Source organism: Ictalurus punctatus, chromosome 29 (genome assembly GCF_001660625.3).
Source record: "Ictalurus punctatus breed USDA103 chromosome 29, Coco_2.0, whole genome shotgun sequence".
NCBI classification, from domain to species: domain Eukaryota; kingdom Metazoa; phylum Chordata; class Actinopteri; order Siluriformes; family Ictaluridae; genus Ictalurus; species Ictalurus punctatus.
Genome location: NC_030444.2, coordinates 4,043,443 through 4,057,617, shown reverse-complemented (window position 1 = coordinate 4,057,617; position 14,175 = coordinate 4,043,443). Strand labels below are relative to the sequence as shown.

General features: G+C 41.2%; 1 protein-coding gene across 1 annotated transcript in view; it reads right to left on the bottom strand.

Moving 5' to 3' along the window:
* Positions 1–14,175, bottom strand: part of prom1b (prominin 1 b) — a 51,903-nt gene that overhangs the window by 13,052 nt on the left and 24,676 nt on the right. Inside the window, exons 12-22 of the mRNA XM_053677712.1 lie at positions 13,680–13,839; positions 13,121–13,273; positions 8,767–8,890; positions 8,098–8,201; positions 7,198–7,282; positions 6,912–7,058; positions 5,306–5,377; positions 2,927–3,019; positions 2,797–2,814; positions 310–363; positions 142–222 (exon numbers count right to left, since the gene is read on the bottom strand). Coding sequence (XP_053533687.1) covers positions 142–222; positions 310–363; positions 2,797–2,814; positions 2,927–3,019; positions 5,306–5,377; positions 6,912–7,058; positions 7,198–7,282; positions 8,098–8,201; positions 8,767–8,890; positions 13,121–13,273; positions 13,680–13,839 — 1,091 coding nt within the window. The remainder of the gene's footprint in view (positions 1–141; positions 223–309; positions 364–2,796; positions 2,815–2,926; positions 3,020–5,305; positions 5,378–6,911; positions 7,059–7,197; positions 7,283–8,097; positions 8,202–8,766; positions 8,891–13,120; positions 13,274–13,679; positions 13,840–14,175) is intronic.

Sequence of the window (14,175 nt, the reverse complement as noted above, 5' to 3'; positions counted from 1 at the left end):
ATAGTGGAATGCATTCAAATACTGGAGTAATAAAAATATGTGTACATCTGACAACTCTACATAGTAGTGTCTGCTACAATACTACTCGTATCTTGATGTATTGTGTATGAATGAATGAAGTCATCACTGTAGCACTGATACCTTTTTGACCACATGTGAGGCATTGTTGGCAATTAGATACTCCGCTGTAGCAATGGCACTCAGCACATTAGTCACTTTCGTCTGAAAGAGAGGCAATTAATAAATGAACAGTGTGTGTGTGTGTGTAAAAACGGTATAAAAAAAGACAACTTTGAGCTGTGCACTTACAGGAAGTTCATCGACTGTGGTCTGTAGTAACCTGATGCTTTGACTTAATGAGCTCTGGAAGAGAAGCATTGCTTGAATACACAACACTCACAAGACTGCTACAGATAAAACTCATGACACACATCATCCCTTATGTTCTGTTCCGGTTGAAAAGACCTATTTTACATTTCTGTAAAAGTGAAACTGCTGAAACTGATTTTCCAACAAGCAGGGCTCTGTTAAAAAAAAAAAAAAAAAAATTCCCCAAAAAGTCTGCCTGTTTTTGCATCGGCCCACCCTCGGCTACCAGGAGTCCATCTCGAGTTTTAACAATTGCTGTTTGTTTCCCAGCTCATCAAAGACTCTTTCGAAAACACTATGCAGCAATGCACCACTTGCTAGGATTCCAGTCTGTGAATCCAGTGGGTTTTGTTCTCCCCTTGTTGTGTTCTTGCTTGTCGTATTTTTGATAATGTTCTGGCCTTGGTTTCTTTCTCATCATTCTTAGTGTGTGTGTAAAGTCATTTCATTGGTTATCGGTAATTCCCAGGCAGTTTTTTTTGTGTTGTCTACTCTTGGGGTAGTTTAGTTCTGTTCAGCTGACTGCTTTACCTACAGTACAGTACAAACCCACCTGAAAATACCAACAATATGACTCAACTCCTTGTTGCTTCAGATAACAACATTTCAAAACAGGAAGTTTGAATGAGAAGCCAAAACATTCGGAGGATTTCTCTTGCAGTGTTCACGGTTTATCCACAGAAGCTTCAAAGGTGGCCTTTATTATTTCTCTTGGGCATAAGAGTACAGCATTGTGGGGAGAGGAAACGTGGTAATATGGACAGTTCATCACTTTATTCCATGTTCAATCATCCACAATCCACACAATGACAATTTTGTGGGATATGCAGAGACAACTGTCTATCCCTAAACTAGCGGATTACCCTCTCAATCAGACCAGACAACCTTCTCCACATTCATCTAATCATGGGCAGAAGGTCAATCACTGAAATCTCTCATTCCCTATTCCATTTCCATTCATAGTCGGACCTCAGGCTCTTCCAGTGCTACCTGGTTTACCAACCTGTTAACGTCCTGTTTCTCTGGAAGCTGAAAAAGTTCCAGCAGCCAATAATTAGTGGTTCCAGTGCAATGGGGAGGTGTTTGTGGCTCAGGTGGTAGAGCGGGTTGTCCACTAATCGTAGGGTGGGTAGTTTGATTCCCGGCCCACGTGACTCCACATGCCGAAGTATCCTTGGGCAACCCGAAGTTGCTCCAAATGGCAAGTTAGCGCCTTGCGTAGCAGCTCTGCTACCACTGGTGTGTGTGTGTGTGTGTGAGTGTGTGAATGGGTGAATGAGAACCAGTGTAAAGCGCTATGGAACCGCTAAGGTTAAAAAAGCGCTATATAATTGCAGACCCTTTACCATATGAGAATCTGTTCATACACAACTAGAGAGGGCTCTTGGGTGACAGAAGACCCAGGCTGATTGGCACCACAGGAAGGTAACTGAATACATGTTGGGAGTAATAGTATAACTTGGGCTTGATTCTACAAAACTGTCTTCATGCTACATTGGACAATTCAAGATCCTCCATCACATCAAGAGGGTGTCATATAAGCTACAGTTACCATCACAGTTCTGAACATCACCATCTTTCTTTGACTCTCCCCTTAGAACTGTAGTTCTAGTCAGCTCCTCTGAGACTCCACCAGCTGCTCTTATGGTCATGAGATCTCCTGCTTATGTCATGAGAGCCCTCCTGAACTCCCAGTATCTGGTGGACTCAGAGGGTTATGGTCTAGATCCCTGCCAAGGATGTTCTGGAGCCCCACCTGTAGGCAGGACTCCATCAACACTACCCTGATCTCCCAGCACCATTTGGGCGATCAAGCCTTTACACACTGCCTTGGCAGAATGTGCCCAGTGCTCCATCTTGCCTGAGTATTAATACCTGTAGTTTATATACCAGTAATAGGAAACGTGTTCTCCAGACAAACAAATGTCATGGTCACTGTAGTACAGTCTTGTAGTACAACTTCTGCAATCACATCATGGTACTTCCTAGTTCTACGATATTTAAGCGGCTCATGTGTTTAGTGTGTGTGTGTGTAAGATCTGAGCCTGTGTTGCTTTGTCCTGCTTTAGTGTTTATTAGACCCTTGCTTTGTTTGTTGGATTACTCTTTGGCCTTGTTCATGCTATTGACTGTGATTCGGCTGCATAATGACTTTAATTCTGGATCACCTTTCTTTTATAAAACAAAGGTTAAATCCATGCTGCAGTGAATGAAAAGCGATAGCCTGGGTCGCTACGAAGTGAACAGAACATGAGGATTATTGCCCTCAAAAATGATACACATACTGTACATTCTATGCTACTCACAACAAGTGTGTATAGAGGAATTTGGTTCCCTCATGGGACCCACACATCAAAACCAAACACAAAACCAACATGCACAACATCACATATTAGATCAATCACATTTCCTGAACACCTGGCTTACCCTGGCTCTGACAAATTTCTTTAGTTGCATATTGTAGGTTTTGGGGGGAGAAATAAAGGAACAGGTCAGATCTTCCGAATGAATGATTGTATGTTATTGTGTTTTGTGGACAAAGTGTGTAGGGGATTACCATGGCTTGCTCCATGGGCACTACTTGCTCTTTATGGATCTGTCTGATGTTGCTAGCGTGACCCTTTAGCGCATTTCCGAGAGCACCACGTGGCTGAAAAGGTGTAAGAAAGAAGACATTATAGTCATTGTAGATTTCTACTTTGTACTACTAACGCACACATGAGAGACATGGACGTAGGATGTGTAAGAACTGACGACACAAATAAATATAAAAGAACACACACATCTTAATCTTTCTTAAAAATACATTTTTCAGTAAATGATTCCTATCATTATGGAGACAAATGTAGATAAATCCACTCCCACTCATACATGCACATACTAGTAATTTAGGTTTGAAATCTCTTTTCAAAATCCCTCACTCAGATCCCTTCACATAAAAAATCTGTTTCCTGACTTGTTTGTGTACGTGTGTGTGTGTGTGTGTGTGTGTGTGTGTGTGTGTGTGTGTGTGTGTGTGTAGGGGGGTGGGGAGTTTGGGTTGGGAGTGTCACCCTTATGAATGAGACTTCTGTCTGTCTCAGATGGAGACCACCATAAGTCCATAAATGTTCCAGAGATTAAATGCTATATGATAACTTGTCATAAACACACACAGTTTGCTTCTGTTAATTAAAATATGTTAAAATGTAATCATACACAAAGCAAATAAAGACTAATTCTAAGTTAAATTTCTAAGTATTGCAAATGTGCGTGTGCAGTAATAGATGCCTTATTAAAATCCATCCGTAGATTTTCTGTACTGCTTATCCTACACAGGGTCACAGGGAGCCCGGAACCTATCCCAAAGGACTTGGGGTATGAGGTAGGGGACACCCTGTATGGGGTGCCAACCCATAGCGGGGCACAATCACACACACCCATTCATACACTACAGACACTTTGGAAATGCCAATCAGCATACAGCACATGTCTTTGGACTGGGAGAGGAAACCAGAGTACCTGGAGGAAACCCCTGAAGCAGGGGGAGAACATGCAAACTCCACACACACACGGTGTGAACCCCCAACCCTGGACGTGTGAGGCAAACATGCCAACTACTAAGTCACGGTGCCATTATTACAATCCATTAATTCTCTATATAAATTAGCACTCAAACCTCACAGCACAGGGACTCCAAGCGAATGTAAACCATTGTTAGAAACAAAAACACAAACAAAAAAAACAAAATCTAATGTTGGCTACATTATCTGTATTGTATTTGCCACATTCTTACATTTTTGACTACTGGAAACTACTAATGCATGAACACCAGAAAATACAGACTGTTAATTAAAATGGATCCTAAGATTTTGAGATTTTTCACAAATAGGCCATCATTCCAGAAGGAACACAAGCAGTAATGGATTTGAGTGTTTAATTTAGACATGAAATATATTTATAATAAAATATATTGTGATTAGCGATCGTGTGTCGCTCTGACGTCACACATAGTTACAGTGCTGTTTAATATTAGAAAAGCCTTCTCACTCTTAGCTCTCAAAAACAAAAGAGCAAGAGGTTCTTTTCTCACCCATCTCCCCACCCCCAGCAGTGTTCGATGGCATATTTATCACCGCATTTTGAGACAGGACACGTACACACACGGCAGCGCTCAAACGTTTAACGGCAAACAAGAGAGCACGGCTGCGTCCCAAACCGCGTACTTACCTACTACAGTATATAACAGGAGAAATACATGTATCTCAGCTACTATATAGACGGTAAGTACGCGGTTTGGGACGCAGCCCACGGCTTCAAGCAGTCGTCTATTTGCACGTACATCACGACAAATAATTAACCGCACTTGAAGCTTTCATAAAATTTAAACTGAAACACCCAAAACTGTATACGGTGCCATAACGAAGACCAACTGTATGTCGATGCGTGAAATTCTGGAGGGACGTCGGACGGCGTGGCGCGGTGACGTAATGACGTGTGACGTTAATCCATCTATGTTCTATAACATGTAAAATGTGAACATGAAAGGAGTATTCTAAAAGCAACTCATGTAAACACCTTAATCACAATATTGTCTTATTCAGAATAAGGTCAATAATTAGATTACTGCTGTCCATGTAAACGTAGTCAGTGCTGGGTTGAGAACCAGTCCACCAACCAAAAAGTGCTAAGTTGACACTGATGAAGAGCCAGAACACAATTAACACATAAGTTGTAGTCTCATGTACAACTGAAATATACATCAGTGAGGTAGGTGTGTGTAATAAAGTGGCTGGTACAGTAAGTGTACTTTTAAAATATCTGTTCATTGGTGGTCCTATAAGGGTCCTATTTCACGTTCGACATATACAGAGTTTAAGACTTAGAGTTTAAGCCATTTCTGCGTGTTTCCACTTTACAGACAGAGTGCTTTTTATGGCAACGCTGTTTTGCTCACCAGATGGTCTGCTTCGGCCTCCAAATCATTGGCAAAGGAGAGAAGATCTACAACAGTTACTCCTTTATTGACCTGCCAAAACAAACACACACACACACTAAAAAAAAAAGAACTAAACAATAATGATCGTGGGTGGTCAATACATTTACAAGAAATAAAGAGATTCTGGCCAGTAAATCTATTGTGTTCACTGGCAAAAGCAGAAAGCCTCGCAAAATATTGTGGTTGTTATAGTTCTGAGCCTTGTTATCTTACTTATCATTGATATGCGTTTGTTTTGTTTACTCTTTTAGATTGTCCTATGAGCTGATGGTTATATGTCTATATATAACACAGCAGATGCTGGGACTTTGTATTAAATCGCATTTGCATCTCTCTCTCTTTGAGTGTGTTCATAGTGATAGTGGCATCCTAGTATAGCATTATATTCATATCTGACATACGTATATACAGATCATCCATAACATTAAAACCACTGACAGGTGAAGTGAATAACATTGATTATCTCATTACAGTGCACCTGTCAAGGGGTGGGATATATTAGGCAGCAAGTGAAAGATGGGCAAGTGTAAGGATCTGAGCGACTGAGGGACAAATTGTGCTGGTTAGACGACTGGATCAGAGCATCTCCCAAACGGCAGGTCTTGTGGGGTGTTCCCGGTGTGCAGTGGTTAGTACCTACTAAAATTGGCCCAAGGAAGGACAACCGGTGAACGATCAACAGGGTCATGGGAACCGTGCACGTCTGGTCGGATCCCACAGAAGAGCTACTGTAGCACAAATTGGTGAAAAAGTTAATGCTGGCTCTGATAGAAAGGAGTCAGAACACACAGTGCATCACAGTTTGCTGCATATGAGTCTGTGTAGCTGCAGACCGGTCAGAGTGCCCATGCTGACCCCTGTCCATCTCCGAAGGCCCCTATAATGGGCACGTGAGCATCAGAACTGGACCATCGAGCAATTGAAGAAGGTGGCCTGGTCAGATGAATCACATTTTCTTTTACATCATGTGGATGGTCGGGTGAGTGTGCATTGCTTACTTGGGGAAGAGATGTCACCAGGATGCACTATGGGAAGATGGAGGGCTGGCGGAGGAAATGTGATGCTCCTGGCAATGTTCTGCTGGGAAACCTTGACTCCTAGCATTCATGTCGATGTTACTTTGACACGTACCACCTACCTAAACATTGTTGTAGACCAAGTACACCAACGGTATTCCCTAATGACAGTGGCCTCTTTCAGCAGGATAATGCTCCCTGCAACACTGCAAGAATTGTTCAGGAACGTTTTGAGGAACATGACAAAGAGTTCAAGGTGTTGACTCGGCCTCCAAATTCCCAGATCGAGCGTCTGTAAGATGTTCTGGACAAACAAGCCCGATCCACTGAGGCCCGACCTCGCAACTTACAGGACTTACAGGATCTGCTGCTAACGTCTTGGTGCCAGATACAACAGCACACCTTCAGAGGTCTTGTGGAGTCCATGCCTTGACGGGTCAGAGCTGTTCTGGCAGCACAAGGAGGATCTACACAATATTAGGCAGGTGGTTTTAATGTTATGGCTGATTAGTGTAAATGTGTTTGTGTGTTGTCTCCATGCGTGTTACCTCTGAAAAGTAGGCCTCGTAGTTGATTTCTCCAAGGCCTGCATTAGCAAAATTGATGAGATTGTCTTTTCCTTCTTCCCCCAGCAGGATTATTCCTTCCAGGTCTACATTTACCTCCTCAAATATCGCTGCCAGGTCATGGTTATTCTGTAAAGCATAGATATAGATACAGTGCATTCAGTTTTGTACCTCTTGTTCAATTCTGTACCACAAACTGAAAATTAAATGGAAAACCTCTGTACGATTCCGAACTGCTTATTTGAAACGGACAAAAGATGAATCTCACCACGGTTCTGTTGATGAACTGGACGAAGTGGAACTGGTTCTCGAGTTGTAGTGCAGAATATATCCCATTATTCTCATAACACTCACTGAGAAATAAAAACACAAATAATGTCTTATTGCTGTGGTGCAAACACACACACACACACACACACACACACACACACACACACACACAATAGCCATTACTTTGTGTTATTTATTTCTTCACAATTCTGCAGATACACAATGTGAATATATTACATAATGTGAATATTGATGCATCTTTTTTCATTTCTATAATCGAATAATCTATTCTTCCATCAGTAAAAAAATAAAACTGATCAAGCAATATTAGTATTTTATGTATTTGCTCTATTTGAAGGTATAATTTGAGGTTTAAGAACCCTCAATGGTGTAAGAACCTACATACTAGTGCACTAGCTATGTCAGAAGTGTAGTTCTAATGACGCTTGGTGCTCAGTTCAGGCGCTCATTTTGTGAGATGCTCTCAAGAACGAATTCGTTCCTGCGACGCTTTCAAACAGCTTGTATCTGCTTGAAATCTGACAATGACATGAATCAGCTAATGCTACAGCTGGGATCTTTGGCTTCTTTTTGTTCCTCCTTCATTCTTTTCATCACCGTGCTGAGGAACAACGTGCTCATGTGGGAAGGCTACTCTTTACACAGCTGTGAGTAGTGACAGGAAGGTTATGAGTTCAAATCCCAGCACTGGCAGAAAACTACTGTTGGGCTCTAAACTTCTCAGAAGAATGAAGGAATTTATACTTAACAACATTTGCATGATGCCATGTGCACCTCAGTCACAGAAGCAATAAGGTTAGAGATTTATCTAAGATGGGTTACAAAATAGTTCGAACACAAAATGTATAGACACACACACACACACACACACACACACCTGTACAGGCTGCCGATGGTAAGGTCAATGTTGGGGTTTCGAAACAGCATGTCAGGGAGGAAGTTCTTTTTGCCAGGATGGACCATGTACGGTGTGTCTAGGATCTACACAGAAAAAAAACCCCACATGACTTACTTACTATTTATTATATCCTGTTCTAATAAAAATACTAACATTGTGAAAGTCAAATTTGTCAAACAGCTTTTGAGAAAGTTAACTGGTCCTTGAAAATTTGTCGTTCAATGGGACCCAGATATACTGTATAACTGTACACCATCTTGCCCAAATCAAAACATTTACGTCCAAAGCTCACACGAATCTCTCTCTCTCTCTCACACTTTTTCTCTCTCCCTCTATTACTATATACCTACACCTAAATCTAACCATGAACACCAAGCAAAACCACATTTTGGCTCTTTTTAAATCCTTTAAATAATTAAATGAATATATTTGGTGTCCATGTGGGGACATTTGGTACCCACCAACATATAAACACACACACACGCACATACGCATGCACGTACGTCACCCCTCAGACTGACGTAACTTCAGGGAAGTGCAAGTGTGAGTTACACACCTGAGTCTTACCCTTGCCAAAACCAACTCCACATTACTGAACACCACTTAAAACATACACACAAGTTTTATTTATTTATTTATTTTTGGTACCTTAAACAGTTGTCTGTTGGCCAGAGGCTCACACACGAGCTTCTCCACATTTCCTCCAGTAACAAATGTGGTGACCACAACTCCCATTAGCACCCATGAAAAGATGAAGCTAAAGCCAACGCCCCTGAGATTTCAAAGACAAAATCACAAAGGTTATAAAGAACAATTCTAATTCAACTGTGCTGTGAATGTAGCCTCTGCCGAAATCTCTACAATTCATTAATTCACTACCAAAGTTATAGACCTCCTAATATTAGAAGTCTAATGATAGCTAGATTGAAGTATGTCTAGCATTACCTTTGCTAGCTGTAGTTAATGACATGATTGAACAGAGATAGGGTTTAAGGGTTTCTCAAACCTAGTTGTAGTAGCCAGTGTTGTTGAAATAACGTGATTGTCTCACAGATAAAACACAGCTTTAGCTCGGAACATATAAAACCACAGGGTTTGTGTGCGTCTTCATATACACAGAAGCTTTGAAATTAAATTAAAACATTCTTAGCTCTACTGAGGTGATTACTTCCTGACCATGTTTGTTTTCTCTCTCTCTCTCTCTCTCTCTCTCTCTCTCTCTTTCTCTCTCTCTCTAGTATTGACCCAAAAGCAAGCTAGCTAACATGCCGGTTAATGCCACAGCACCCTCATCTGCATTATTTTTTCGAGCTAGCAATTGGGACATTCTTAAATTGTAATTAAAGTGCATCACACACTGGCCTCGAGACTGAACGATAAGTCTGCCAAAGTGCCAGCTGCAACATAACGTAATGGGCAGTGGTAATGCGCAGTGATTGTTGTAGACATCAAACAGACGTCTATAGACACATTTACAGATGGAATCTTTATTTAATGGAGAAGCAAGAGGAAGTATTTCCACACTGGAGAGGTAGTTTAAGGGTGAGGCTATTGAAGCCCATGGTACCAGATTACGAGAGAAAGCGTTGTTTTGCAAATATTGGTAGTTGAAAGATCAGCTCATTAGAGACAGATTGTTTCTTGGAATCACTGATGAGAGCACACAGCATTTCCTGTTGAGAGAAAGGAAGCTCAAAACGGCATCAGCTATCGATATCTGCTGAGCTGCAGAACTCTGGAGGAAAGTGTTGGCACAAGGCAGACTTGAGGACAGTGTCCACGCCGGAGATGCCTGATTCGTTGGACTCTTAATCAGATTGAAAATGTGCCCCTGAAAATGATCATCGAGACACGGTAGACACTTCCAGATGAGCGGAGGAAGACGCTGAATGTCGCATTTGCTCTATCATGGCTGTGGCGGACACAGATCTGCCAGGAAGGAAGTATTTTGTTTTTAAAAAAAAATCACCTCTGCATAGCATAAAGCAATGATATCATTTGGATTCAGGGGTGACGTGAAACATCATGAGACAATAGGACAATAGGAAACTGATATCCTGCCAAACTAAGCTGAGGCAAAACAATACTCATGTACTCAGGAAAAAGCAATGAACTTTCTTGGGATATTCAGGATGCAATGCATGTTAAAAGGGCCAAGATACAAACTGGAAATTGTGGTCAGGCTCAACATGTGAACATTTGGGACGGATGAACTTCAGTGTCCGAGAAGAGCTTTACAACGTTAAAAAAGATAGTCACTTTTAATTGGCACACCTACTGTACCAAACAATAACTCGTCAGTATGTATCACATTGTGTTTAACAGTCCCACAGTGTCTCTGCCTGGGGAAGTTCACCTTGATCTAGATCAACCAGTCACACCAATGCAGCGATCGTGATGGAAAGCCCCAGCAGCCCTCAAAGCAACTCTTAAAACTCTATTAGACAAGCATGAGCAAGATTGCCATGTAGCCCCAGTTAGTGAGCCCATTAGCAATTTGCATTAATCCTAAATCTCTGAATTAAGTGCTTAGGAGGCCCCATTACATCATGGACGATGTCTTTTATAAGCTCCCAAAAGGCTGCATTTTCTCACTCGGATGCTCACGTTGCATTCTTGCAGTGCAAACCCGATAGGGAAAGCAGCTTTCCAAGAACAATTTGGACACCCTGTGGCAGGAATCATTGTTTCACACTGCCATTGCAATTTGGGGTCTCGGTGCCACCAGAGATGTACCGGAGAACCATGAAATGCTGAATGGACCGAGTGGTGTGGAGCTAACTGTGATGATATACTGGTCATTCGCTTGGGAGATTCTGAGGAGCCCACCTGGCACAACAATTCTAAGCTCATCATCCTCATCAAGCACTATACATTTTGCTAGTTATGGTCATCCTGATTGGGCTATCCTGGACTCTGGCCCATAATTTGACTGTGCCATCTTCAGAAATGTGCCCAAAACTGGAGCATTGAACATCTGAAGCCCAATGAGCTGTAAGAACTGTCAAGAACCTCTGTAAGCAGTAATAATCCATGGAAAGGCATCTTCCTGTGGAGAAACACTCCCACCTCAGGCAGACAGCAGCCCAGCACAGAGCCTGACGACACACAGGATTAAAATGCCATTGCCTCTGCTTGAGCCATGCATTGTTACAGGTGTTTTTGGAGAAGCTGCACCATACAAGTAGCCAAGGGAACTTATAACAATTCCGACTGAGACCTTCCAGAGCTGAGCATGGGGCAGAACATTATGAAGAAACCTTTACCAAGAAGGTGCCACATACTGTTGCAATCAGGTGTACCTTAGGCCAGCCTAGCCCACCCTTTCGGCGTTTCAGTTCAGGAACAGCACACATTGCTGCCCAACAGCACTAGCCAGGACTTATAGTTCAGGGTCAGGAAGGATTACCTACAATTGCCTTCCTGCGAGCCAGCCAGCCTCGCTTCTTTGACACCATAACAAATTGCATAATTACTTACATGGCCTTGCCTTAAAGTTAATAATTGGAGATGTAGTTTCTGTTGTAGTACAGTAGTAGTAGTAGGATATGGCTTTGCCTTAAGCATACTGTTTGTTTACCATAGTTTGCTGCTCCTCAGTTCTCCAAATGTTAAAAGGGAAATGTTTTGGGGACTGCTGACACCTAGTGGCAGGAGTTCACAAATAAAACCCAACTTCCCACTTTGAGCATACAGAACCACAGATTTTGTGTTTCTTCACACAATGACAAATAGAATAGATTTTTACTTGTCCATAGTTGGACCTAATGGCTAGTTTATCATTTAACATTCATTTAGGAAAAAAACATCCATATCTTAGTGTTTAGAAATATATCTCGGTGCCTTCACACTAACTAGTTTATTTATTTTTTAAAAAACAACACCAAAACGGAGCTAGATTCGACTCACACACGCGTAATCTAACTTACGCCATGAGGAGATTGCCGCCTGTGTTTGAGAGGCAGCCACGTGTTGTAGGTGTGGTGTTCTTATCGTGGCCACACATTCCACACATCAAACCCAGAAGGGTAAAAGTCAGCTAGCTAGTTACATGTAAATATTTCATTCTAAACAAATCTAGCATTCTGTAGAAGTAAGATGAAAGAAGTATGACTAAATGATTAACAGGAGAACCGTCTTCCATCTTCGTAGCATAATGTTATTTATTATTGCATTCAAATTTTGAAATGTTCCTCCATGTTTTTCTTCAGTTGCTCAACAATAATAATAGTTGATATTGTCATTTGAAGAATTCGGAGACAGTTTAACCAGATGAAACTTTCACTATGTTTAAAACGGTAGCTTACGATTCCCTACATTGAAGATAAAACGAGTACTGTGTAGTACAGTGATACGGGTAATGGAAATTATGATTCAAAGTAAATGAGTTTATACTACACTCTGTATTCTGGTGAAGTCATATTCTGTCACATTTTACAATATCAGTACTCTGTACATTGTGGGGTTTCCTTTTGTTTCATCGAAATGTTTCATTATTTCCGAATGTAAAGAATCCTGCCCACATTGAGATAGAAGTGACTGGGTGGGTAAAATAAATGAGTTAAGAGATCAAGGCTTTAATTTGTCCAACAACACCTCAGCGATTTACGCCCAGCTTTGAATAGTCTTATCCTTTACACTGTTGAGCTTAGCAGTGGTTCCCTCCACTGTTTGGTTTCCACTGTTTTGGTACCTTCCACTGTTTGGTTTGACTGGCTACTGTCCATGACTACAAAATGGTGGACACACAAAATAGAGCACAAAGATATGATTTTTGAATGAATTTTAGACAAATGGGCAAATTATTCTTGGCTGACCAAATTGTGGACACAATATTAAACAATGTATGTGGCAAAATCTGGCAGCATTATAATTAAAATATATATATATATATATTTCATTATTAAATAGCTATGATTGGATATTCATTGGATTGAAATCTTTATCTGTGAACATGGACTATCTTTTCAGATTCGACTCACACACGCGTAATCTAACTTACGCCATGAGGAGATTGCCGCCTGTGTTTGAGAGGCAGCCACGTGTTGTAGGTGTGGTGTTCTTATCGTGGCCACACATTCCACACATCAAACCCAGAAGGGTAAAAGTCAGGATCAGCACGACCATACAGCACAGCACCACACACCCCATCCACCTAAAAAGTGTGTGTGAGAGAGAGAGAGAGAGAAACCCAAATTAAAATTGTTTTCGGGGAGAATTTTTAAAAAATATTTATTTGTTTTTATTGGATGGCCTTTAAATGAAAGGCTGCATGTCTGAGTGGGATTTCATAAGAACATATTTAGTCATATTTGACAAAGGTGTGCTTATGTTCCAGAAAGGATCAATAAATTATCTTTTAGAAAATGAATACAGTATTAACAATAAATATCATTGTGGAACCCCAGGCTCTGTAAACAGTAGAAAGAAAAGAAAAAAAAAAACACGATTTCCACCATGTGGACCATCCAACCAATCAGGAAAATGAAAAAATGAACTAGATATTCAAGAGTACAAGAGTATTAGCTCTAATATAGCACTATGGTTTGGTGTCCCGCTACCTGTAAAAGTCGAACTGGTCAATCTGTGGGTAGAACGCTTCTATGTCCTTCTCTGTTTCTGTCAGAAACCGAGTGAAGTTCTCCACCGCTGGTTCCACTGGCAACGCATTGGTGAAAGCAATAATCTCTGCTTCTGACGTATCCAACAAAGCTTTCACTTCTTAAGCACAAAAAAGAGAGACATGCAGGTATGCTTAGGTGTACACATGGAGGTAAGATAGCAGAACCAAGCTTGTCTTGCACACAAAGAAGGTAAAGTGAAAGTACTAAATAAGTACTAAAATTCATGTCTGAGGACATGTGGGTCAGCTGAGCCCCTTCAATATAAAAAGTAAGGAGTAAAACACGACGAGGTGGTGTGATGTCTTTCCAATAACCACACATCCAGCACAAACAGTTGGAAAGATGCATTGCACATTTTATTCCTTTATAGTTGTGTGTAATGTTGTGGAACATTGGGCATGGTCCTTGAGTAAGGCCCTTAACCCTCTCTGCT